Source organism: Lucilia sericata, unplaced genomic scaffold, assembly GCF_015586225.1.
Source record: "Lucilia sericata isolate MDLA Ls3-8-SP2 unplaced genomic scaffold, ASM1558622v1 Contig001817F_arrow, whole genome shotgun sequence".
NCBI lineage: Eukaryota > Metazoa > Arthropoda > Insecta > Diptera > Calliphoridae > Lucilia > Lucilia sericata.
In genome coordinates, this window is record NW_023995715.1 from 48,516 (window position 1) to 74,133 (window position 25,618).

The window sequence follows — 25,618 nt, forward strand, 5'->3', positions numbered from 1 at the left end:
AGACAAGACTATATACTAGATTAGACTATATACTACACTAGACTATATACTAGACTAGACTATAGACTAGACTACAGACTAGACTATAGACTAGACTATAAACTAAACTATAGACTAGACCATAGACTAGACTATAGTCTTGACTGTTGACTAGACTATAGACTAGACTAAACTATAGAATCGACTACGGACTAGAATATAGACTACAGACTAGACCATAGTCTAGACTATTGACTAGACAATAGACTAGACTATACTATAGACTAGACTATAGACTAGACTATAGACTAGACAATAGACTAGACTATAGACTAAACAATAAACTAGACTATACTATAGTCAAGTGTACAGACTAGACTATAGACTAGACTATAAACTAAACTATAGACTAGACCATAGACTAGACTATAGTCTTGACTGTTGACTAGACTATAGACTAGACTAAACTATAGAATCGACTACAGACTAGAATATAGACTACAGACTAGACCATAGTATTGAGTATAGATTGCACTATGCTCGACTATAGAGTAGATTGTAGACTAAATTACAGTCTCGATTGTAGACTAGACTATAGTCTCGATTGTAGACTAGACTACAGTCTCGACTATACACTCGTCTATAGACAAGACTATAGTCTCGACTATATCTAGACTATAATATAGTCTAGAATGTTGAATAGACTATAGTCTCGACTACATACTAGAATTTAGAATTGACAATAGATTACACTGTGTTCGACTATAGAGTGGACTATAGTCTCGCCTGTAGACTATATTACAGTCTCGATTGTAGACCAGACTATAGTCTCGACTATAGACTAGACTTTAGTCTCGAGAATAGATAAGACTATAGTCTCGACTATAAGGTAGACTATACTCTCGACTATAGATTAGACTATAGTCTCGACTATATACTAGACTATAGTCTCGACTTTTGACTAGACTATAGTCTCGACAATAGCCTAGACTATAGTCTCGACAATAGCCTAGACTATAGTCTCGACAATAGACTAGATTATAGTATCGACTACAGACCAGAATATAGTCTCGACTATAAACTAAACTATAGTATTGACTATAGTCTCAACTTTATTATAGTCAAGACCATAGACTAGACTATAGTCTTAAATATAAACTAGACAGTAGTAGACTATTAGTCTTGACTATAACCTAATCTATAGACTGGACTATAGTCTCGACTATAGCAGGCCCGTACTTTTACTTATTACGAGAGAATATTAACATAACAATTGGCGATTGGCAATAGACGATTTTTTTCCGCAAAAGAAAAAACATAAAATCTGGCAACTTTATATTGTACAACAAAAACCACAAAATACTAAACCATAATTTACAACGCTGTTGTTAAAATGCTATACAAAACAAAATTGTGTAGTAAATACATGTAGTATATTCGCAAAACAAAAGTAAATTTTACAATCGTATTAAACAAAATAAATAAAAATGGATAAAACTACAAAAACTATTGTAAAGCGAAAACGTGATAAACGACACAATAAACGTTGGGCTGATAATGAAATCAAACAATTATTGCAATATTTAAAGGAACAACCAGAATTTGAGGTTGGTGGTTATATGGAAAATTGACCGTGTGCAGTTGTAATAAGCAATAATAAAATGTTATGTATGTTTTAGAAACCCACTGCACAAATATTTTATAGAAAATTTTTAGAAACTTGCAACCTAGATGCTTCCTGGTCTATATGTCGTTGGAAAATTAAAAATCTTAAAGTAAACTATAGAAAAGCAGAAAATTGGAGAAGATCCAATGGATTTGTGGAAACGCAACCGAATATTAAAGGTTTTTATTCATTTTTATGGTATTTTTAAATAATTTATACCGAACTGAAACCGTTTTAGAAACTTTAAATAAAATGTGTCGATTTTATGATGATTTGCATCAAGTGTTTGGAAATACATTTGAAAATATCTGCTATGAAACCTTAGACAGTAATAGTATGGCCAATTACAATAGGAATTATGCCAACGAAAGTGCCATGGAAGAAAGTATGGATGAATATTGCTTGAGCGCCATAAAAACCGAAGAAAATGTAAATGATGCTTCTTTATTAGAACCTCTTCATTCGGACACTAATTCTGCCGAATTATCCATACCTTTGGAAACAGACGATGAAGAAAGAAATCTTAATTGTAAAGAATCCTTGCAAAAAGAATATCCCGCAAAATTGTCTAAAGCGAGGGATGTTAGAGCATCGAATCATGTTGGTGAAGGACAAAGCGAAAGAAGTTTATTTTTAAAAATGAAATTTGATTTTGAAAAAGAAAAATTTCGCAAGGAATTCGAATTAAAGGAAAAAAAATTTGCCGAAGAAATTAAGGAACGAAAGGAAAATTTCGAGTTAAAAAAGTTGCAATTGGAAAAGGACGAACGTTTGCGCATTTTAGAGTTGGAGAAACAGGAAAGAATCGAAAGATTTGAAATTGAAATGAAATATGGTTGTGGAAAAAAGGATTAGAAATTTAGATTTATAAGGATATAATATTTTAAGTGTTTTTAAAATAAAGTTATTTTATGCAAAACTTTCTTAGACATTTCTTAGAAGTTTTCAATCTGAACAACAAACTGAACTAGAGACTAAACTATAGACTGCACTATTGTTTCGCCTATTGACTAGACTACACTCTGGGCTATAGACTAGACTATAGTCTGAACTATAGACTAGACTATAGTCTGAACTATAGACTAGACTATAGTCTGAACTATAGACTAGACTATAGTCTGAACTATAGACTAGACTATAGTCTGAACTATAGACTAGACTATAGTCTGAACTATAGACTAGACTATAGTCTGAACTATAGACTAGACTATAGTCTGAACTATAGGCTAGACTATAGTCTGAACTATAGACTAGACTATAGTCTGAACTATAGACTAGACTATAGTCTGAACTATAGACTAGACTATAGTCTGAACTATAGACTAGACTATAGTCTGAACTATAGACTAGGCTATAGTCTGAACTATAGACTAGCCTAAAGTTGGAACTATAGATTAGAGTATAGTCTGAACTATAGACTAGACTATAGTCTGAACTATAGACTAGACTATAGTCTGAACTATAGACTAGACTATAGTCTGAACTATAGACTAGACTATAGTCTGAACTATAGACTAGACTATAGTCTGAACTATAGACTAGACTATAGTCTGAACTATAGACTAGACTATAGTCTGAACTATAGACTAGACTATAATCTGAACTATAGACTAGACTATAGTCTGAACTATAGACTAGACTATAGTCTGAACTATAGTAGAATAGACTAAAGTCTGAATTATAGACTAGACTAAAGTCGGAACTATAGACTAGTCTACACTCTGAAATATAGACTAGACTATAGTCCGAACTATAGACTAGACTATAGTCTGAACTAGTGACTAAACTATAGTCTCGACTATAGAATGGACAATTGTTTCCTATTGGAGTGTAATACTGACTATAGTTTGGACTGAAATCTTGACTATTGCTAGGACTTTAGACTAGACATCCGTCTGGCCCATAGACTATACTATAGTCTGATCTCTATTAACTATACTATAGTCCATATCATAGACTAAACTATAATCTGGAGGATAAACTAGACTTTAGCCTGAGCTATAGTTTAGTATAGAATCGATATTTATACCAATTTTAACGAATTATACAAATTTATATTATATTATAAATAAAATCATCCATCATTAAGCGATTTTAAACACAAAAACAAAGATCAAATGTGGCAACCAAGTTATACATAACAAAACTAAACCGTATTGACCCACAATTTACAACCCTGTTGTTAAAAAGCTAGACCAAAAAAATAGTAGTAATTAGCTATTGTAAGTTTACAAGATAAAACAAAACATTTGCAATAATATAACATATAAAAACAAATGGATAAAAGTACAAAAACTATTGCAAAACGCAATCGAGATAAACGACACAATAAACGATGGTCTGATACGGAAACTAAACAATTATTGGAATATTTGCTAGAGCAAGAAGAATTTGAGGTTTGCTATATAAAATGGAAAGTAAAAGTAAACTTTCTTGATAATTATTTCTAACATTAGAAACCCACGGCTCAAATATTTTATAGAAAATTTTTAAACGCCTCCAATCTTGAGGCTACTTGGGATCTATGCCGTTGGAAAACTAAAAGTCTTAAATCAACATATAAAAAAGCAGAAACTTGGAGAAGATCTAACGCTTTAATAGCCAATGATCCAAATGTACAAGGTTGCTGAACATTTTCCATAACAATTTTATATTGATTTATAATTTTTTTTAAACGTTACAGAAAATTACGAAAAATGTGTCGTTTTTATGAAGATCTGCATTGTCTTTTTGGAACTAAATTGCAAATTTTCACCAATGAAACTTTTGATGTAAATGCCTCGAGTAATATTAATGTTAAACCTTCATTTCCCTTAGAAACTGCAATGGATGAAAAAATTGAAGAATATTTTATAACTGCCATAAAATCTGAAGAAAATGAAGATCATTCGACAATAATAGTTCCCGAACATGTAGTTACAACTTCACCTGAATCATCTTTTCCAGCCGATATTAGTGCAGATGAAAGAAATTGTAATCAAACGGAATTAATGGAACAAGATTTTATAACACATTTAACTAAAACCGATCAAAATAATTATACAGATCACTTTAGTTTAAATGAGAGTGACAAAAGTTCGTTTTTAAAAATGAAATTTGAATTTGAAAAAGAAAAGTTCCGTAAGGAGTTCGAGTTAAAGGAAAAACGATTTGCTGAAGAAGTTAAAGAACGTAAGGAAAACTTTGAATTGAAAAGATTGGAAATGGAAAAAGAGGAACGTCTGCGCATTATGGAGTTGGAGAAACAGGAAAGAATCGAAAGATTTGAAATTGAAATGCGTTATCGTTGTAAAGAAAAGTGAATTGCGAAAAAAACGGAAGATATATTTTAATAGAAACAGTAAGTTTTTGAATAGAATTGCAAGATAGAAAAAGAATTGGCCAGATTTAACCCTCCAATATTTGAATTGTGATTTCGTTAAATGTTTTGTCCAAATTTTAACAAATTAGGCTTTTATAATTAAGGTTTTTTACACTAAAACCTGGAAAGCTGGAGCAAATAGTGGATATACAACATAAATCCAATGTTGTCAATTTATTTTATTGAAAACAAAAATTGTTTCAATTTACATTTTGTCCCAAGTTTTTTACAAATTAAGTTATTGTAAAACATCTGAATTAGGTCTTAAAGGGTTGTTTGCTCTAAAATCTGGAACACTGAGGGAAAAAGTGGAAATACAATATAAATTCAATGTTGTTTCTTTTACTGAAAACAAAAATTGATCCCAATAAATCTTGAAGGGCTTTTTACTCTAAAACCTGAACACAGTCGTAAACAGTGGAAACTCTAATGTTGTCAATTTCTTTTATTGAAAACAAAAATTGTACATTTCCAAACTTCACATCATATTAAAGAAAATATTTAAAAAAAATACTTAAAAAGAAGAAATTTTTATGTCTCTCTCTGCCCATTCACTCATCGTCACTGCCGGAACCACTGCCGCTACCGCTGCCACTACCGCCTCCACTTTTACCTCCACCACTTTCATCGCCACTGTCACTATGCTCACTGTGGGATCCCTTGTCGGTGCCACGTTCCACATCTGACTCAGAATCAGAGTCGCGCAAAGCCTTAACCACTTTAGTTTTATCCACATGTTTCTTGCTGCGTCTACCCTCAAAATCTGAACCATCATCTTCGTCTGAGGAGTAAATAGCCGAAGCTTTTTGATCTCCTCCCGCAGTACCGGAAGAACCTTTTTTGTACTTATTCTTAATCGCACTCAAAGAAATGGCATTTTCATCATCACTACCATCATCGTGATGATAGGCCCCATGAGCTCCTCCACGAGCATCATCTCTCTTTTTCTTTTTAGGCTGAGGCTTGTGTTGATCGCGCATAGCTTGCCGTAGCTTCTCCTCCTCCTTCTTAAGATTATAACGACGATCCACATTGGGATCTTTGCCCACTTGGGTGAGAATCTTAATACCTGATACCTTGGTCGAACGATCAGCCAAAGACATGGTCATCTTCTTGTGTGTAAAGGATTCCGTCGAATGAGGACGGAAGGTGAGTTTAGTGCGGAAAACCGCTTGACCCTGTAGACCGGTACCTTGACGTATAAACATGTGATTGTGATCACCATGTAGGGGTTGCTTGAAGACATCGAATATTTCATTACCCAAATGCAAAGACATGCTGCCATCGGACCAGCGTACAAAGCGGGCATTTGACTCCTTAACCATGTCACCATTATTGTTCATATACTCACGCCAACGCAAAGTATTACTAACTTTCAATTTGACACGTTGTCTACCTTCTTCATCCATGGTTTCCTCTTCATCAATTTCATCTTCATAGGTTTCGGGATCAAAGGGACGGGTGTCTACGGACAAGAAATTGGGCAACTTAACGAAATGTATTTCTCTACCCAAATCGGTGACAATACGTGGTATTTCCACATCTATGCGGGTTTCGGGCACCGGTTCTGGTTCGTCCTCCCTGGGTTGTTCTACTCTCTCTGCCGAACGTGATCTAGATCTTGAGCGAGAGCGTGAACGAGTCCTTGATCTGGAACGTGATCTAGCCGAGGCTCGTGAAGAGGACCTCGAACGTGATCTAGATCTTGATTTGGAACGTGATTTTGTTGAACCTTTTTCCGAACCACTATCTGATTTCTTTTTATCATCATCTCCCTCATCTTCGGAGAGACTAATATCGTCAGCGTCACCAAAAATATCTTGGGCATCAATTTTATTAGCTTTATCCTCTTCCGCTTCACTGCCACTGTCTGAATCAATAATGCGTGATTTTTTATTTTTCGAAGGTGATTCCTTGTCTCCCTCCCCCTCTGAGCCACTGGATACTGCTTTACGTTTTTTCTTTGCCTTACTACCGCCAAAATCACTACCCGATTCGGAGCCACTGCCTGATTTGTGGGAATGGGGTGTACCCGAACGACTGCGTGTGCCGGAACGTGATCTAGAGCGTGTGCCAGAACGCGATCTTGAAGAATTACTGCGAGAACGAGATTTACGTGGTGTACCAGATTTTGAGCGACTTCTGCTACGTGATTTAGAGCGTGAGGCCGCCCGATCGTCTATTTGTAAATTGGGCGATTGTGATCTTGATTCTTCCTCGTTTCCTTTGGCCCCATTGCCTGCAGCTACTGCTGCTTTGGGAGAAGCGGCAGGGGTACGGCTGCCCGAACGTTTAGATGCATTCGAATGATGACTGGCAGCGGATCCTGATCTCTTGGATGCATTCGAATGATGACTGACTGCGGAACCCGATCTTTTAGAATTATTCGAATGATGACTGGCGCCCGAGTGATGACTGGCGGCTGAATGATGACTGGCAGCTGATCCTGATCTCTTGGAAGCATTAGAATGATGACTTCCCGCCGAACCCGAACGATTACTATGTGGTGTACCTGACCTAGAGCGTGAACGTGATTTCCTGGGACTGCCAGAACCAGAGCGATTGCTATGAGCACTGCCCGAACGAGAACGTGAGCGTGACTTTGATTTAGAGTTAGATCTAGAACGACCAGAAGCTGAGCCGGCTGGACTGCCAGACCGCGAACGATCACTGCCGGATCTGGAATTTGCTCAAATTTAGTTATTTTTTATTTAAATTTATAAAGTTATGTTTACCCTGCTTTTACATTTTCCGGTGTATTACTTCTGCTGCGACTGGAACTGCGGCTACGACTACCACTTGAATCAGAATCTGAGCCGGAGCCTTTAAATAATTTTTGGTTTTTAATTTGCTTTACATTATAAATTCATCAATTTCTCTTACCACTATCATTTTCTTGATTATTATATACCATATTTTGGTTTTATTTTTATAAAAACCATGAAAAATTCTTAGATTTTTGTTAAAATTTACTTTTTTCTGTTCACAAACACCACACAACTTTGTAATTGAACAGCTCTGTTTTAGTGAGGTTAATAACTCTGTTTTAATTGAATGATGACCGAAGCTGTGTTTAGTGAACAAACAAGTTCTGAGTTGCCTACTTCACTTTGAATATAAACTAATATAAGCTGGTAAATTAAACCGAAAGTAATACATAATAAAAATATTATTTATTTATTAAATAATTAATATTTTTTAATATAATTTGAAAGGAACACTGTTCATTGAACTGTAATATAAAAGTTTATTAAAATTATCTACAATTAATTGCATGCCTGGTTAATATTGGCAACCCTTCCATAAACCGCAAACTTTTACACTGAACATACCCCGCATGACTTGTGTTTGTTATTATTTGCATTTTTACAATTATATATTGCAAATTAAATAAATTTTATTAAAAAATCTTTTAAAAATGGGTTGTCCTATGGGTTTTGGTGAATTAAATATCCCCTCTTCACGAGCATTTTGGGATGACTGTGATGAAGATGAGTGTCCAGAGAAAAACTTGGAAAAGTAAGTTCAAAACAAATTGTTATCATACAAATTTTAATTTAAATAAGCTTTACAGACTTTTATTCAAATATGAAACTACCGAGGAAGAGTTACAAAAATTAGCTTCCCAAGCTAAAGTTATGTTAGTAATTGAGGGTACTTCTATAGCAGAATTTGCCGAAGCATCACTTTTAACAAATGCCCAAAAATTGGCGGAAATACCTAGCAAAAACTCATCTCTACACTATGTGGCCAGCAAGGAAATGTTAGTAGCCATAGTGGAGGAAGATCTTACGAATAGTGGGGAAATAACTGAACTCCTATTGTCTTTGAGTAAACCCGATGAAGTCATCACTTTATCGATTAAAGCTAAAGTCGAGTATAAAAGTGAAAATATAGCCGCCATAAGAGATGAAATAACATTTCTAAGATCCATAGAAGGAAAATTGAATAATGTTGACGCTTTGGAGGCTCCCAATTTTATAGCTGGTGTGGCAGCCGGCAGTAAGTTTTATAAATTTATTGTATCAAAATCATTTTTATTTCTTGCAATTGTTTTCATTTTAGTTTGTTCTTGGCGTTCTAATGAGGGTCTAAAGGTCCAATCCTATGTGGCTTATACTGACAATATTGCTTTAGATCCTGTGGCAGCTAAACCTATTGTAAAACTTCTACATGATTTGGATATAGAGTGTTTGGATAGTTATAAGCCCAAAAAGCGGGATGACTCACATTTGTACATGTGAAACATAATGAACTTTAAAAAAGGTGACTGGTTTAACACTTGAAGGGTATAGGTAGGAGAAATTTTGTAAATGTTAACTCTTTTTATATAAAAACAAACAAAACATGGTAAATTTTTTATTAATACTTTTATTTTATAAAAAAAAGACTTGAAAACAAATTCACTTATCATAATCAAACATGCTCAAATGTATAGATTTCATACGGCGATCTAAATGTGCTTTTGAAATAGCTATAAACTGAGGTCTTTTTAACAAAGAATATGCTGGCACCAGCAGCGAATGAACTAAAGCATGTAATTGTGTATAACCACTACAAAATAAATCTATACCCAATTCCAATGAAGTACCAAAATCACATTCATCTACTGCTATAGTGGCTGCGGTAGCAATAGGTTGTAGCTTTTCCATTATGGCGGCGGTTACCGGATCTTCTTTGTTGTCTTTAGTCGCACCAGCAGTTTCAAATAGTTTTAAAATTTTCTTTAACTCAGCATCACTTTCAATTAAAGGCCTATAACCCAATTGGGTTTTGTTTTCGAAAGGCACCACTATGCCGGCACGGTGGAATGTCTTACAAACTACTTTAGTGCTTCGTGCTTTACGCAATTTTTCCATAGTTTCCAATTTCACCTCGTTAGTTTCTATGAATTTCTGCAAAGATTTCTTAACATTAGCTACGGTGGCCGCTGTAAAGGGTGTACCTTGAAAATCCTTATCCAAATAATACAAAAAGGCCTCAAACGCATTGCCTGCTACGAATTCAAATTCATAACCTTTATTAGCATCATTACGGGCCATAAGTAAAGTTTCCTTTTCATGGGGATCATCGCGCCAATAGCCATAGTGTATGCCAGTACCTTTGCGCACGAATATGGTTTGAAATTCTGGTGGATCATAGTAAAAACGCCAATGGCGCAGATAATCTCCTGGCTCGTGCAATTTGGCTTTATCAAATTTTCCCGCCAAAAATTCAAATGGTCCCACCAAAACTAGCTGAAATGTTTTCTCTACATAAGCCAACAATTCCTCCCCCTTTAAATCCTTTTTAAACTGTTCTAAAAATTTCCAGAAAGCATAGAAATCTGGTGGCATTTCCACTAAAAATTTGTGACGCAAAAATTCATTAGTTTTAAGCAAATTATCATATTCCTGCTGTTCGGACAGTTTAATACGTTGCTGCAGCATAGCCATCCAATCTCTGCCACTAATATTATTCAAAGCTTCTTTTTTCAAATCTTCAGTTTCATATTTAGGTTTATCTTCTTTCCCTTTACATTTTTCTACGGTCTCTTCAGTTCCAGCTGGCTTCTCCATTTCTGAGGATCTACGTTTTGGTGCTGCCTTTGCTGTCTCCTTTTTGGGTGAAGTTTTCTCTTCAGCTTTAGATTCTTCCTTTTTGGGATGATTGTATTTATCCAGATGGGCAGGATTTTTCTGATAACATTTATCCCAATATTTACAATCTTCTTTTGGCATTTCTATGGGTGAATGCAAATTTTCTTAAATATTTCACAATTTTCCCAAATTTGCAAAGCAAAAAGTGCAAAAATAAAATGTTTTGATAGTGCTACCAGATTTGCAACTTTCTGAAGTAAACAAAAAATCGAGGGCTGTGTTTAGTACGATTAAAACTTTAACTACTAAACTTACGAAACTACAGCCGATTAAAGTTTTCTATATAAAATCGATTTTTGGTGAGAAATTTGGGTGATCACAGATTTTCACTATTTTTTCAATTTGTAACGTGCAGTTACAAATCATAATTTACTATACATTCTTCTACTATCAATATCTTTTCTACATTATCACTACTACTACTATTATTATTGCCAGAATTAACTATTTGCTAAACGTAATGTGTTATAAGTCGCAAATAGTTTATGTGAGTTTTCATATAAGAGATTGGAGAATTAAGGAGTAAAGCAAGCAAGAACCGTGGTACCAAAGTTCTTACTTCATACCGTAACCAGTAGTTAGCCGACCGAGAGCCGAAGCATTTATCTCGTCGGATTGTAGACCGTAGCTATTAGTAATTAGTAGTTAACCGATTGAGAGCCGAAGCATTTATCCCGTCGGATTATAGTCCGTATTTAGTATTAACAGTCGTAGTTAGCCGACCGAGAGCCGAAGCATTTATCTCGTCGGATTATAGTCCGTATTTAGTCGTAGTTAGCCGACCGAGAGCCGAAGCATTTATCTCGTCGGATTGTATTTCTTAGCTAGCCGTAGTTAGCCGACGAGAGCCGAAGAATTTATCTCCTCGGATTGCATCCGTAGTCTCATTATACTATAAACAGTCGTAGTTAGCCGACCGAGAGCCGAAGCATTTATCTCGCCGGATTGTATTCCTTAACTAGTCGTAGTTAGCCGACGAGAGCCGAAGAATTTATCTCCTCGGATTGCATCCGTAGTCTCATTATATTATCGATAGTCGTTAGCCGACCGAGAGCCGAAGCATTTATCTCGCCGGATTGTATTCCTTAACTAATCGTAGTTAGCCGACGAGAGCCGAAGAATTTATCTCCTCGGATTGCATCCGTAGTCTCATTATACTATCAATAGTCGTTCGCCGACCGAGAGCCGAAGCATTTATCTCGTCGGATCGTAATTAGTAGTTAGCCGATTGAGAGCCAACGCATTTATCTCATCGGATTTCATCATTAACAATAGTCGTTAGTCGACCGAGAGCCAGAGCACTTATCTCGACCGACTGTATTCCCTAGCTACTCATAGTTATATCTACCCGACGAGATCGCCTTCTTAACCGAAGTATTGATTTCGACCTCTCCGTGAAGAATTGTACCAGACCCATTCATTCCCGAAGATACTAGGCAGCTCTGTGGTATATCAAACGTCAAAGGAAGCAGACCTTTGAAGAACCTGGACAGACTAGGCATACCCCGGATGGAAACAAAAACTGCATCACAAATGGCGCCCGAGCAGGGACCCGACTCCAAAACCGAATCCAGTGGAAAAACTACGAACACCACCAACGGTAGCGGAGCGGATCCAAAGAATTACCACCATAGTAGCCATTATCTACAGACGGAATCGATCGGATGGATATACCTCTTAAGAAAGGACAAGCTTGTCGAAGTTTGCCACCAGAATGGTATAAGTACGGAAGGGGCAACAGTCGATCAACTAAGACGTTTACTGGGAGAGTTGATTCGGAAGAAAAGAGAGCGTGCTTCATCTGAAAACTTACTTCGAGCGTTGGAAGAGGAAGTCTTGGCAGAAGACAGGAAACCTGTAAACGAAGGCCTGGTACTACCAGTCCCAGTTAAGACACCCGGTCATACAACTCAGAATTCACCGAGTGATAGTGAGGTTATGTCCACCATCCGGCGATGGGACTTAACCTACGAAGGGGATGAGCACCTAATGGAGTTCATAGAGCGGCTGGAAGAGTTAGCTGAATGCTACAACTTTTCCAGAAGTAGACTTCTGTTCGCACTTTTAGAAATCCTGAAAGGTCGCGCACTTCAGTGGTACCGAGTAAAAAGGAATGAAATCGAATCATGGGAAATATTTAAAGAACAGGCAATTCGATTTTTCCTTCCGAAGAGGCACTTGGCACATTTAGAGGAGGCAATCTACCATCGTAAACAAGGGCCAAGAGAAAAGGCAAAAGATTATATAATGACATTGCAAACATTAATCCGACAACATCCCGAATTAAGGAAAATTAACCATACTGACAGAATTTACGATGGTTTAAGGTGTGAATATAAGTTGTACGTGCGACGAACTGATTTCAGAACTGTAGATGAGTTGATGGAACTCACCGATGAATACGAGCTGCTACGTCGTGAGGAAGCAAAACAAAATAAACCTCAGCCGAGTCACTATATGGGAGATACAACCATCGGTGCTACCTACGAACCACATATAACTTGTTTTAGGTGTAAAGAACAAGGACATTTTAGAGTACAGTGCACCAACAACCGACGACTGTTCTGTTCTCGCTGCGGGAATGATGGAATATTATCCCGGGACTGTCCTTGCAGGGTATCAAAACAAGACATAAGAGGTGATGGACGTTACTATTTAATGATAGTGGTAAACGATCTACCAATTCGCGCTTTAGTAGATACCGGCTCTACCCTGACATACCTAGGGGAAAAGGTTCGTCAGCATCTAGAGAGGAATCACGTTCGGCCACGAATTCAGCACAGATCGGTACAGTTAGCGGATGGAACTTGCATTGAGGGAGTAAAAGTTTATCCCATAAATGTCACGTTTAATGGACAGTCCACACGCTTACTAGCATCGGCCTTAGCTAACTTAGCTGAACCAGTCATCCTAGGAATGGATTTCCTACGGCGGCGACAAGTTGAGCTATGTGTCGACGGGGTACGGCTAAATGTTTCAGAGCCAGGGTGTAGAAACTTGTCCCCTCCACCACTTCATGCCGTAGTAAACCGCAGCTTCTTATCCCAACACCAGGAAAGTGAGTTAGAATCTCTACTCACTAATATAAAGATGGCGTTCAATGACATACAAGGACCCTGCAATGCTGGGTGTCATACAATCACCATGAAACATGATCGCCCCATAAAGCAGAGGTATTATCCTCGAAATCCAGCGATGCAGACGATCATGAACCAAGAAGTAGATGAATTACTACGTATGGACCGAATTGAACCATCATTCAGTCCTTATAGCTCGCCCGTCGTTCTAGTACGTAAAAAACAAGGTACATGGCGCATGTGTATTGATTTTCGTCAGATAAATGCAGCTGCAGAACCCGACGCATACCCTTTACCCCAGATAAACGCCATCCTGGATCAGCTCAGAGAAGCAAAATATATTTCGACAATAGACCTTAAAAATGGGTATTGGCAGATTCCACTGGACCCAAGAAGCAGACAATACACGGCTTTTACGGTACCCGGTCGTGGTTTATTTCAGTGGAAGGTGATGCCCTTCGGCCTCCACTCGGCTCCCGCAACCTTTCAGAGAATATTAGACTCTATTATCGGACCCGAATTAAGTCCTCGAGTGTTTGCCTACTTGGACGACATTATCGTGCTTGGTCGTTCATTTGAGGAACACATAGCTAACTTAACTACCGTTTTTAATCGGCTGTTGAATGCCAATCTACAAATAAATTTCGAGAAAAGTGATTTCGTTCAAACGAGTCTTAAATATTTAGGACACGTAGTTTGTTCCGAGGGCATCCACACAGACCCCGCAAAAATTGAAGCTATAAAAGAGATGGCAGCACCAAAGACAATCAGAGAGCTTCGCAGAGTCCTTGGAGTAGCATCCTGGTATCGACGTTTCGTTCCGGATTTCTCGTCGTTAGTAGAGCCTATGACTCGTCTGTTAAAGAAAAAAATACCATGGCAATGGGGTACCGATCAGGAAATCGCTTTTAACTCACTTAAGGAAAAACTTACGGAGGCTCCTATTCTCCGTTGTCCCGATTTTGAGCAACCGTTTTTTCTTCAAACTGATGCCAGTGGCGAGGGTTTAGGAGCAGTGCTCTTTCAGCGCAGGAATGAAGAGGAAAGTGTGATCGCATATGCTAGCCGAACGTTAAATGAAGTCGAACGCAAATACTCGGCAACTGAGCAGGAGTGTCTAGCAGTCCTGTGGGGAATCAGGAAAATGCGTCCGTACTTAGAAGGATACCATTTCACGGTTATCACTGATCACCATTCTTTAAAGTGGTTACACTCACTGCAAAATCCATCGGGACGTTTGGCAAGGTGGTCACTGGAATTGCAGCAATACGATTTCCAAATTGAGTATCGACGAGGAAAGCTAAATGTGGTAGCCGATGCCTTATCACGAAGCCCAATACCGGAAAAAGATAAATTGCCTTCACTAGCTGCTATAACTGACACAAAACCTTCGTGGTATGAAAGAAAGCTAATGGAGGTACAGAAACATGGCGATAAATATCCCGATTTCCAAATCATAGAGGGAAGGTTATTCAGGCATATTCCTCGTAAAGGCATTATAGCCGAATATCCCCAATGGAAGCTTTGTGTACCCGATAATCGAAAGGAACATGTTTTAAAGGAAACTCATGATGATGCAGCTGCAGGACACCAAGGGGTGTATAAGACTACAAGGCGGGCACAACAGAGTTACTATTGGCCTGGCATGGCACGAGATATCAGGAAGTATGTGCGGTCATGTACGACATGCGGACTGTATAAGGTGGAACAGTCGCGGAAGGCAGGATTAATGTGCACTTTAAACACTTCCAGACCCTGGGAAGTCGTATGTGCCGATTTCATTGGACCGCTACCTAGATCATTAAAAGGGAATGGTTGGTTGTTGGTTATTACGGATAAATTTAGCAAGTGGGTGGAGCTTATACCCGTGAGAACAGCCACCGCAAGTGCTGTCGTGTCAGCATTAAAGGAACGGGTAATTTATAGGTTTGGATGTCCTCAGTTATTAATATCTGACAATGGAAGTCAGTTTGCCGGAAAAGTCATGAATGATTTCCTCAAAGAAATAGGCGTAGAACATAGGTTCACCGCACCCTACACCCCCCAGGAAAACCCAACTGAACGAGTTAATCGGGTTGTGAAAACAATGATAGCCCAATACATTGGCGAAAACCACCGTTTGTGGGACCATCACTTGGCCGAAATAGCCTTTGCTATCAACACAGCCAAACATGAAACGACAAAGCAGTCGGCTGCTGAGATTCTTTTCGGTCGGAATCTTGTGGCGCCCCGGCAGGTTCGGAGGGAAGGTAACGTTCCATACGAGATACCTCAGAAGACGATTAGCGAGAAAGAGTGGCTTAAGATAGCCGAAACATCTGCCGAAGCTTCTAGTAAGCAAAAACACTACTACGATCTACGACGCCGTGAATGGTTTCCGAAGATTGGCGACCAAATATACTGTCGGAATCATCACCTTTCTTCGGCTGTGGACCACTTCGCAGCAAAACTGGCCCCGAAGTTTAGCGGCCCTCATAAAATTGTCGGGAAAGCCACCAACAACATTTTAATAGTTCAAATGGGGAAAAAACGACAGAACGTGCATATACAGGACGTAAAGCCTGTGCATGAACGAAGTAATTAAAATAAAATATAACTCTTCACCCTGTCGTGAGACTATAAATAGCCGCCAAAAAATTTAATTCGATCAGTCTGACAATGGATAGGAAGCTAACAAAACCAATACCTCCAGGTAAAATTAAGAAATACCTTAGGGAGACAAGGATGCCGGAGAAAATAAAGGAGTTCATTCCCCCTTTTGAGGCCAGGGTAAAACACATGTCAGGGGCTAAGGTCACCAAGGTTAGCACTGCTCCACTGGCAAAATCTGGAGACACCGAGGCCGATACCTATGCCCGGACATTTTGGGAAAACCGACGCACTACGTCCTCACCGCCCCCGCTGGCTCCATTGTCCAATAGGGAACCTCAGGTTGTCAGGTCAACTCCTCAGGTACAAGTACCCCCCGCTGTTCTCCTTAACCAGTGGGATCATAGAAAACCCTCCTTTAGAGAAGGAAACACAGCCGACGGAGGAACACAAATTGAGCTGGGCAGAAGAAGTGAACCAAGCCGAAGAGGACCTTAAAAACGATGTCTTGGAGTTGTCTTCGCCTGCCGAAGAACTAGAGAAGTTATTAGAAGAACCGTTTCAACCACAGGAGGACCTGTTCCATGGAATCATAATAAAAGACCCTGGTGTAAAACGAAAAATGTGGTACATCTTTCCACCTGGCAGGCCAAAAGTTCAAGTGATTGTTAGGAATAGAAAAGTGACATTAAGATGTTTAGGAAGGGTGAAGGAGTTTTCGCTGGCGGAATAAATTTGTAAAAAATGTATATATAACTAAAAAAAAAAAAAAAAAAAAAAAAAAACAACGCATTTATGTCCGAGCCAAAATCCACAGGATTTTGGTAAATGTTACCTTCGGGTAGTGCAGATCGTAAGATCGAAACTCGCATAATGCAAAAATGTTTTTTTATTATTTTTTTTTTTAAAGTAAGGGGGGAATGAACGTGCAGTTACAAATCATAATTTACTATACATTCTTCTACTATCAATATCTCTTCTACATTATCACTACTACTACTATTATTATTGCCAGAATTAACTATTTGCTAAACGTAATGTGTTATAAGTCGCAAATAGTTTATGTGAGTTTTCATATAAGAGATTGGAGAATTAAGGAGTAAAGCAAGCAAGAACCGTGGTACCAAAGTTCTTACTTCATACCGTAACCAGTAGTTAGCCGACCGAGAGCCGAAGCATTTATCTCGTCGGATTGTAGACCGTAGCTATTAGTAATTAGTAGTTAACCGATTGAGAGCCGAAGCATTTATCCCGTCGGATTATAGTCCGTATTTAGTATTAACAGTCGTAGTTAGCCGACCGAGAGCCGAAGCATTTATCTCGTCGGATTATAGTCCGTATTTAGTCGTAGTTAGCCGACCGAGAGCCGAAGCATTTATCTCGTCGGATTGTATTTCTTAGCTAGCCGTAGTTAGCCGACGAGAGCCGAAGAATTTATCTCCTCGGATTGCATCCGTAGTCTCATTATACTATAAACAGTCGTAGTTAGCCGACCGAGAGCCGAAGCATTTATCTCGCCGGATTGTATTCCTTAACTAGTCGTAGTTAGCCGACGAGAGCCGAAGAATTTATCTCCTCGGATTGCATCCGTAGTCTCATTATATTATCGATAGTCGTTAGCCGACCGAGAGCCGAAGCATTTATCTCGCCGGATTGTATTCCTTAACTAATCGTAGTTAGCCGACGAGAGCCGAAGAATTTATCTCCTCGGATTGCATCCGTAGTCTCATTATACTATCAATAGTCGTTCGCCGACCGAGAGCCGAAGCATTTATCTCGTCGGATCGTAATTAGTAGTTAGCCGATTGAGAGCCAACGCATTTATCTCATCGGATTTCATCATTAACAATAGTCGTTAGTCGACCGAGAGCCAGAGCACTTATCTCGACCGACTGTATTCCCTAGCTACTCATAGTTATATCTACCCGACGAGATCGCCTTCTTAACCGAAGTATTGATTTCGACCTCTCCGTGAAGAATTGTACCAGACCCATTCATTCCCGAAGATACTAGGCAGCTCTGTGGTATATCAAACGTCAAAGGAAGCAGACCTTTGAAGAACCTGGACAGACTAGGCATACCCCGGATGGAAACAAAAACTGCATCACAAATTGGAGCGTTATTTAAGAAACTACAGCCGATTTAAGTTTTCTATATAAAAAATCGATTTTTGGTGAGAAATTTTAGTGATCACAGATTTTCACTATCTTCTCAATTGGAGCGTTATTTAAGAAACTACAGCCGATTTAAGTTTTCAATATAAAAAATCGATTTTTGGTGAGAAATTTGGGTGATCACAGATTTTCACTATTTTCTCAATTGGAGCGTTATTTAAGAAACTACAGCCGATTTAAGTTTTCTATATAAAAAATCGATTTTTGGTGAGAAATTTGGGTGATCACAGATTTTAACTATTTTCTCAATTGGAGCGTTATTTATTTGGGTGATCACAGATTTTAACTATTTTCTCAATTGGAGCGTTATTTAAGAAACTACAGCCGATTTAAGTTTTCTATACAAAAAATTGATTTTTGGTGAGAAATTTGGGTGATCACAGATTTTAACTATTTTCTCAATTGGAGCGTTATTTAAGAAACTACAGCCGATTTAAGTTTTCAATACAAAAAATCGATTTTTGGTGAGAAATTTGGGTGATCACAGATTTTCACTATTTTCTCAATTGGAGCGTTATTTAAGTAACTACAGCCGATTTAAGTTTTCTATACAAAAAAACGATTTTTGGTGAGAAATTTGAGTGATTACAGATTTTCACTACTTTCTCAATTGGAGCGTTATTTAAGAAACTACAGCCGATTTAAGTTTCCTATATAAAAAATCGATTTTTAGTGAGAAATTTGAGTGATCACAGATTTTCACTATTTTCTCAATTGGAGCGTTATTTAAGTAACTACAGCCGATTTTAGTTTTCTATGTAAAAAATCGATTTTTGGTAGGAAATTTGAGTGATCACAGATTTTCATTGTTTTCTCAATTGGAGCGTTATTTAAGAAACTACAGCCGATTTAACTTTTCAACATAAAAAATCGATTTTTGGTGAGAAATTTGAGTGATCACAGATTTTCACTATTTTCTCAATTGGAGCGTTATTTAAGAAACTACAGCCGATTTAAGTTTCCTATATAAAAAATCGATTTTTGGTGAGAAATTTGGGTGATCACAGATTTTCACTATTTTCTCAATTGGAGCGTTATTTAAGAAACTACAGCCGATTTAAGTTTTCTATATAAAAAGTCGATTTTTGGTGAAAAATTTTAGTGATCACAGATTTTCACTATTTTCTCAATTGGAGCGTTATTTAAGAAACTACAGCCGATTTAAGTTTCCAATATAAAAAGTCGATTTTTGGTGAGAAATTTTAGTGATCACAGATTTTCACTATTTTCTCAATTGGAGCGTTATTTAAGAAACTACAGCCGATTTAAGTTTTCTATATAAAAAATCGATTTTTGGTGAGAAATTTGAGTGATCACAGATCTTCACTATTTTCTCAATTGGAGCGTTATTTAAGAAACTACAGCCGATTTTAGTTTTCCATATAAAAAAACGATTTTTAGTGAGAAATTTGAGTGATCACAGATTTTAACTATTTTCTCAATTGGAGCGTTATTTAAGAAACTACAGCCGATTTAAGTTTTCTATACAAAAAATTGATTTTTGGTGAGAAATTTGGGTGATCACAGATTTTAACTATTTTCTCAATTGGAGCGTTATTTAAGAAACTACAGCCGATTTAAGTTTTCAATACAAAAAATCGATTTTTGGTGAGAAATTTGGGTGATCACAGATTTTCACTATTTTCTCAATTGGAGCGTTATTTAAGTAACTACAGCCGATTTAAGTTTTCTATACAAAAAAACGATTTTTGGTGAGAAATTTGAGTGATTACAGATTTTCACTACTTTCTCAATTGGAGCGTTATTTAAGAAACTACAGCCGATTTAAGTTTCCTATATAAAAAATCGATTTTTAGTGAGAAATTTGAGTGATCACAGATTTTCACTATTTTCTCAATTGGAGCGTTATTTAAGTAACTACAGCCGATTTTAGTTTTCTATGTAAAAAATCGATTTTTGGTAGGAAATTTGAGTGATCACAGATTTTCATTGTTTTCTCAATTGGAGCGTTATTTAAGAAACTACAGCCGATTTAACTTTTCAACATAAAAAATCGATTTTTGGTGAGAAATTTGAGTGATCACAGATTTTCACTATTTTCTCAATTGGAGCGTTATTTAAGAAACTACAGCCGATTTAAGTTTCCTATATAAAAAATCGATTTTTGGTGAGAAATTTGGGTGATCACAGATTTTCACTATTTTCTCAATTGGAGCGTTATTTAAGAAACTACAGCCGATTTAAGTTTTCTATATAAAAAGTCGATTTTTGGTGAAAAATTTTAGTGATCACAGATTTTCACTATTTTCTCAATTGGAGCGTTATTTAAGAAACTACAGCCGATTTAAGTTTCCAATATAAAAAGTCGATTTTTGGTGAGAAATTTTAGTGATCACAGATTTTCACTATTTTCTCAATTGGAGCGTTATTTAAGAAACTACAGCCGATTTAAGTTTCCAATATAAAAAGTCGATTTTTGGTGAGAAATTTGGGTGATCACAGATTTTCACTATTTTCTCAATTGGAGCGTTATTTAAGAAACTACAGCCGATTTAAGTTTTCTATATAAAAAATCGATTTTTGGTGAGAAATTTGAGTGATCACAGATCTTCACTATTTTCTCAATTGGAGCGTTATTTAAGAAACTACAGCCGATTTTAGTTTTCCATATAAAAAAACGATTTTTAGTGAGAAATTTGAGTGATCACAGATTTTCACTATTTTCTCAATTGGAGCGTTATTTAAGAAACTACAGCCAATTTAAGTTTTCTATAGAAAAAATCGATTTTTGGTGAGAAATTTGGGTGATCACAGATTTTCACTATTTTCTTAATTGGAGCGTTATTTAAGAAACTACAGCCGATTTAAATTTTCTATAGAAAAAATCGATTTTTGGTGAGAAATTTGAGTGATCACAGATTTTCACTATTTTCTCAATTGGAGCGTTATTTAAGAAACTACAGCCGATTTAAGTTTTCTATATAAAAATTCGATTTTTGGTGAGAAATTTGGGTGATCACAGATTTTCACTATTTTCTTAATTGGAGCGTTATTTAAGAAACTACAGCCGATTTAAGTTTTCTATATAAAAAATCGATTTTTGGTGAGAAATTTTAGTGATCACAGATTTTAACTATTTTCTCAATTGGAGCGTTATTTAAGAAACTACAGCCGATTTAAGTTTTCTATATAAAAAATCGATTTTTGGTGAGAAATTTGAGTGATCACAGATTTTAACTATTTTCTCAATTGGAGCGTTATTTAAGAAACTACAGCCGATTTAAGTTTTCTATATAAAAAATCGATTTTTGGTGAAAAATTTGAGTGATCACAGATTTTCACTATTTTCTCAGATGGAGCGTTATTTAAGAAACTACAGCCGATTTAAGTTTTCTATAGAAAAAATCGATGTTTGGTGAGAAATTTTAGTGATCACAGATTTTCACTATTTTCTCAATTGGAGCGTTATTTAAGAAACTACAGCCGATTTAAGTTTTCTATATAACAGATCGATTTTTGGTGAGAAATTTGGGTGATCACAGATTTTCACTATTTTCTCAATTGGAGCGTTATTTAAGAAACTACAGCCGATTTAAGTTTTCTATATAAAAAATCGATTTTTGGTGAGAAATTTGAGTGATCACAGATCTTCACTATTTTCTCAATTGGAGCGTTATTTAAGAAACTACAGCCGATTTAAGTTTTCCATATAAAAAAACGATTTTTAGTGAGAAATTTGAGTGATCACAGATTTTCACTATTTTCTCAATTGGAGCGTTATTTAAGAAACTACAGCCAATTTAAGTTTTCTATGTAAAAAATCGATTTTTGGTGAGAAATTTGAGTGATCACAGATTTTCACTATTTTCCCAATTGGAGCGTTTTTTTGGTGAGAAATTTGAGTGATCACAGATTTTCACTATTTTCTCAATTAGAGCGTTATTTAAGAAACTACAGCCGATTTAAGTTTTCTATATAAAAAGTCAATTTGTAGTGATAAATTTGAGTGATCATAGATTTTTTGTATTTTCTCAATTGCAGATTTAAGATTTCTAAATGCTTTATTTAAATTATTCCTTCTAGCGGTTAAACATCCGTTTATTTATTTTTTGGAGTTGCCAGCTTTAATGACAGCTATGTTTAGTTACATTTATTATTAGGTGGCTGTGTTTATTTGTTACTTTGTTCCGTTGGTATTTTGAATAACGGTACTCGTAAAACAAACTTGAACAAGTCTGTTTATTAAGCGACGCGAATTTATTGCGGCATAGAATGTTAGTGCAAGAAAATTTGTTTAGAATTAAGAAATTTAAGAAATTTATTAACTTTTGGATGTTAATTTATAGCTCAAGTTACTTTATTAAGTGTAGTGCGTGTGTGAAAGTATTTAGTTATCGGTTAATGTGAAAAATAGTGGAATAATAATCTGTTGTGTTTCAGAAAGACGAAATCTTAGGAACAATGAACGTAATTGGAAAAACTTTAGAGAAAATATTAATATATAAGAAAAATTTAGTGCGGTATATCAGGAAATTTTAGTGCAGTGTGAAAAATGGTGCAAAATCTAATAGTTTTATTTGTATGACACAGTCTTATCTCCACGAGTCAAAGAGGTCTTCATAGTCCAGGTTTGGTAAGTACTGATTTACAATTTTTATTTTTTTTAAGAAAGAAAACTTCTTTTCAAAATGGCCCTCTTAGTTTTTGTTTAAATTATAGGTAATTTCTGATTTCATTAGTAAAATATGCCTTTCTTATGATTCTCCTTCAGATTCACACAAAAGTCTTACTTATTAAAAAACGCTTCTTTATAAATTTCTTTATTTTTTATTGTAAATCATTCAATGACTACAAATACAAGTAGACTGAGTAAAGGAATTAAATGAAAATAACGCGATTTTTTTCAAATAAACAGCTTCATATTAATGTATTATAATTTTTTAATATAAATTAAAACTGATGAACTGATATATTATGTTTCATGTTCATATGTAAAGGATTAGTAGAAAAAATGCCCGCAAATTAATGAAAAAATCTTAGCATTTTTTTGAAATTAATCCTCTACGGCAATGCTTTTAACCGAATGAATACATTCTTCTTTGTTAATCAAGTGGCAGGTCTTATTGACCAACGACATAAGTTGGCTAACATCCTTGGACCAGGCATTTAAAACATCCGAAGCACTCTTTTTAACGGTAAAGTAAATAATTTCTGCAGGACGATCGATTTTAACGCGTATAGTATCACTATTGGCTAATTTTGAGAGATATTCCTCACAGCGATTTGAGGGTAGATTTAGCAGCTCACTCATACGTTTCAAATGCAAACGGGAATAATACATGGCAATGATGCGTATGTTCTAAAACAAACAAAATTGCAATTAAATTAAAATCAAATTTAGTTGAACAAAACTTACATGTTCTATTAAGCGATCTTTAAGTTCGGCAATACATTTCTTGCCATGCTTGGTGCTTTCCTGGAACATTTCATTTTCCGCCAAAACAGTGCCGAAATCATTATTAAAGGTATCAAAGTTAATTAATTCCTTAGACATAAACAAACGCAAAATTTCTCTAAAAATATTGCCAAGGATTAATGTTCATGTTATGTAAATTATTCTTGCAAAACTCACTTGTATACGGGAATTTCTTCCAATTTTTTATTCTTAGCCAAATGAGCCATCATATCACTTTGTTCGTTGTCATAGGGTGCCAATATACAATATAGCACAGCACAAATTAACTTTTCCTTAAGCTCTTTTTCCTGTTCTGGAGTTAGTTCTACAGGTGCCGGGACCTCCACTTTTTTATCTTCCTCTTCCTTATCTTTTTTCTTATCCTTTTCTTCACTTTTCTTTTTATCTTCATCCATGGGTTCGGGTTTTGGTACTACGGCCTTAGGGGGCTCAGCAATAGCTTGATAATGTCTAGAAGTTTTCAGATATGAAGTATCACGATCAAGTCTTATCATTAGATTATAGAATTTCAATTTGAGATCATGTTGGGCAGGATCATCAAAGAATTTGATGCTGATTTTCTTGGCTATGATTTGTGTAGAGACAAAATCTTCTTTAAGTAAACACAAACGCATTTGTTCCAATATAAGTTCGACCTAAGTAATGAAAATTTACTTTAAGTTCTGAAATAGTTATTATTCTAAATTACCTTTTCTCTTTTATCCATGGAACCATAAGTTTCTACTTGCAACTCTTCCATTACAGAGGCAGCACCCGCGATGTCACCATCGGCCTCCTTAATGTCAGCCAAAATTTTTGTCAGCCTAGCTCTTTCAATTTCTACATAAATTTTACCTTCCGTCACCGCTCTCAAGGTATCTATCAATTTCAATTTAGTTTCCTTATCGGGTGTCTTTTCCACATAAGTCACACACTCTTGTATCATTTTGGAAACGGCCTGCTTGAGTTGGGAACGTCTACGCACCAATAAAGTTACATATTCATTTAAGGCATTCCAATTGCCAGCTTCAAAACATATCTGACATATAGCCACTAGAACGCGTGAACAGGAGACCATATCTGCTCCCAAACGTGTTTGTTTCTCTAGTGTTAGCAACATTTCAATGGCCTCGTGAAAAGAATCGGGATTCTTTTTGGCCAAATCTTTAGCAATGGGTATCTTTTCATCGCAGGCTGGAGCATAGTCCACCTCCATTTTTTGTATGCGTCCACCATCGAATAAATAGTTGTCCATTTTGTGTTTTGGCTTTAAACAAGAAAAGGACAGTCTGAAATTTAGCTTTGCTCACAGACAGACAGACAACAAATGACAAAGCAGTTTCGTTGTTTGTGTTGCCTTAAATTTGTTTATTTCTTTAAAAATACTTACATTTTCGAATGCTAACTTTTAGTGATTAGTTTTCTATAAGAGTTTTTGCAATTTTTGAGTTTTGTAAGCAAATTATTTTATTTAAAAACAATATTTTTGCAAAAGTTTTCTCTTGCAGATGCGGCGTTTTTTCCTCACGAATTATTTTTGTGATTTCATGCCATTGTTGTAAAATTTAGTAGTAGTTTTTTTTAGCGTACTGTGTTTAGTTGGTTTAGCGTTATGTAAGTGATGCCAGATTGTTGGTGAAAAAGATACACTGAAAATTTAGTATTTTAATAAAAATTTAATTATTGTATATAAACGAGTTATTTACGATTAATTGAT

General features: G+C 36.2%; 5 protein-coding genes across 5 annotated transcripts; 2 read left to right on the plus strand and 3 right to left on the minus strand.

Moving 5' to 3' along the window:
* Positions 1-1,390: 1,390 nt before the first annotated feature.
* LOC119612732 (eukaryotic translation initiation factor 3 subunit A-like) lies at positions 1,391-5,393 on the plus strand. Its single transcript, XM_037968586.1, has 4 exons — positions 1,391-1,586; positions 1,659-1,824; positions 1,884-2,490; positions 4,329-5,393. Exons 1-4 carry the CDS (start codon positions 1,467-1,469, stop codon positions 4,945-4,947), a joined length of 1,512 nt encoding a protein of 503 aa, XP_037824514.1. The 5' UTR covers positions 1,391-1,466; the 3' UTR covers positions 4,948-5,393.
* A 38-nt stretch (positions 5,394-5,431) lies between these two features.
* LOC119612733 (another transcription unit protein) lies at positions 5,432-8,070 on the minus strand. The gene is made up of 3 exons (XM_037968587.1): positions 7,890-8,070; positions 7,742-7,829; positions 5,432-7,685 (listed from the first exon to the last, which is right to left on the minus strand). The coding sequence occupies exons 1-3, from the start codon at positions 7,918-7,920 to the stop codon at positions 5,558-5,560; spliced, it is 2,247 nt and encodes a 748-aa protein (XP_037824515.1). The 5' UTR covers positions 7,921-8,070; the 3' UTR covers positions 5,432-5,557.
* Positions 8,071-8,288: 218 nt separating this feature from the next.
* Positions 8,289-9,361, plus strand: LOC119612735. Its single transcript, XM_037968589.1, has 3 exons — positions 8,289-8,525; positions 8,581-9,008; positions 9,072-9,361. Exons 1-3 carry the CDS (start codon positions 8,425-8,427, stop codon positions 9,248-9,250), a joined length of 708 nt encoding a protein of 235 aa, XP_037824517.1. The 5' UTR covers positions 8,289-8,424; the 3' UTR covers positions 9,251-9,361.
* On the minus strand, positions 9,360-10,840 carry LOC119612734 (histone PARylation factor 1-like). Its single transcript, XM_037968588.1, has one exon. The coding sequence runs from the start codon at positions 10,724-10,726 to the stop codon at positions 9,410-9,412; it is 1,317 nt and encodes a 438-aa protein (XP_037824516.1). The 5' UTR covers positions 10,727-10,840; the 3' UTR covers positions 9,360-9,409.
* Positions 10,841-23,236: 12,396 nt separating this feature from the next.
* Positions 23,237-25,474, minus strand: LOC119612740 (26S proteasome non-ATPase regulatory subunit 12). The gene is made up of 5 exons (XM_037968596.1): positions 25,292-25,474; positions 24,611-25,168; positions 24,079-24,557; positions 23,863-24,019; positions 23,237-23,805 (listed from the first exon to the last, which is right to left on the minus strand). Exons 2-5 carry the CDS (start codon positions 25,154-25,156, stop codon positions 23,500-23,502), a joined length of 1,488 nt encoding a protein of 495 aa, XP_037824524.1. The 5' UTR covers positions 25,157-25,168; positions 25,292-25,474; the 3' UTR covers positions 23,237-23,499.
* Positions 25,475-25,618: the final 144 nt, after the last annotated feature.

Excerpts from the sequence above, each read along its gene's own strand:
- LOC119612733 (XM_037968587.1), bottom strand. The coding sequence starts at position 7,920 with ATGGTATATAATAATCAAGAAAATGATAGTG. Across the intron at positions 7,830-7,889 it reads TAATCAAGAAAATGATAGTG|GCTCCGGCTCAGATTCTGAT; the intron begins GTAAGAGAAATT and ends AATTATTTAAAG. Across the intron at positions 7,686-7,741 it reads CCGGAAAATGTAAAAGCAGG|ATCCGGCAGTGATCGTTCGC; the intron begins GTAAACATAACT and ends AGCAAATTCCAG.
- LOC119612735 (XM_037968589.1), top strand. The coding sequence starts at position 8,425 with ATGGGTTGTCCTATGGGTTTTGGTGAATTAAATATCCCCTCTTCACGA. Across the intron at positions 8,526-8,580 it reads CCAGAGAAAAACTTGGAAAA|ACTTTTATTCAAATATGAAA; the intron begins GTAAGTTCAAAA and ends TAAGCTTTACAG. Across the intron at positions 9,009-9,071 it reads AGCTGGTGTGGCAGCCGGCA|TTTGTTCTTGGCGTTCTAAT; the intron begins GTAAGTTTTATA and ends TTTTCATTTTAG.
- LOC119612734 (XM_037968588.1), bottom strand. The coding sequence starts at position 10,726 with ATGCCAAAAGAAGATTGTAAATATTGGGATAAATGTTATCAGAAAAAT.
- LOC119612740 (XM_037968596.1), bottom strand. The coding sequence starts at position 25,156 with ATGGACAACTATTTATTCGATGGTGGACGCATACAAAAAATGGAGGTG. Across the intron at positions 24,558-24,610 it reads CCATGGATAAAAGAGAAAAG|GTCGAACTTATATTGGAACA; the intron begins GTAATTTAGAAT and ends TTCATTACTTAG. Across the intron at positions 23,806-23,862 it reads AAGATCGCTTAATAGAACAT|AACATACGCATCATTGCCAT; the intron begins GTAAGTTTTGTT and ends TGTTTGTTTTAG.
- LOC119612732 (XM_037968586.1), top strand. The coding sequence starts at position 1,467 with ATGGATAAAACTACAAAAACTATTGTAAAGCGAAAACGTGATAAACGA. Across the intron at positions 1,587-1,658 it reads AGGAACAACCAGAATTTGAG|AAACCCACTGCACAAATATT; the intron begins GTTGGTGGTTAT and ends TGTATGTTTTAG. Across the intron at positions 1,825-1,883 it reads AACGCAACCGAATATTAAAG|AAACTTTAAATAAAATGTGT; the intron begins GTTTTTATTCAT and ends AAACCGTTTTAG.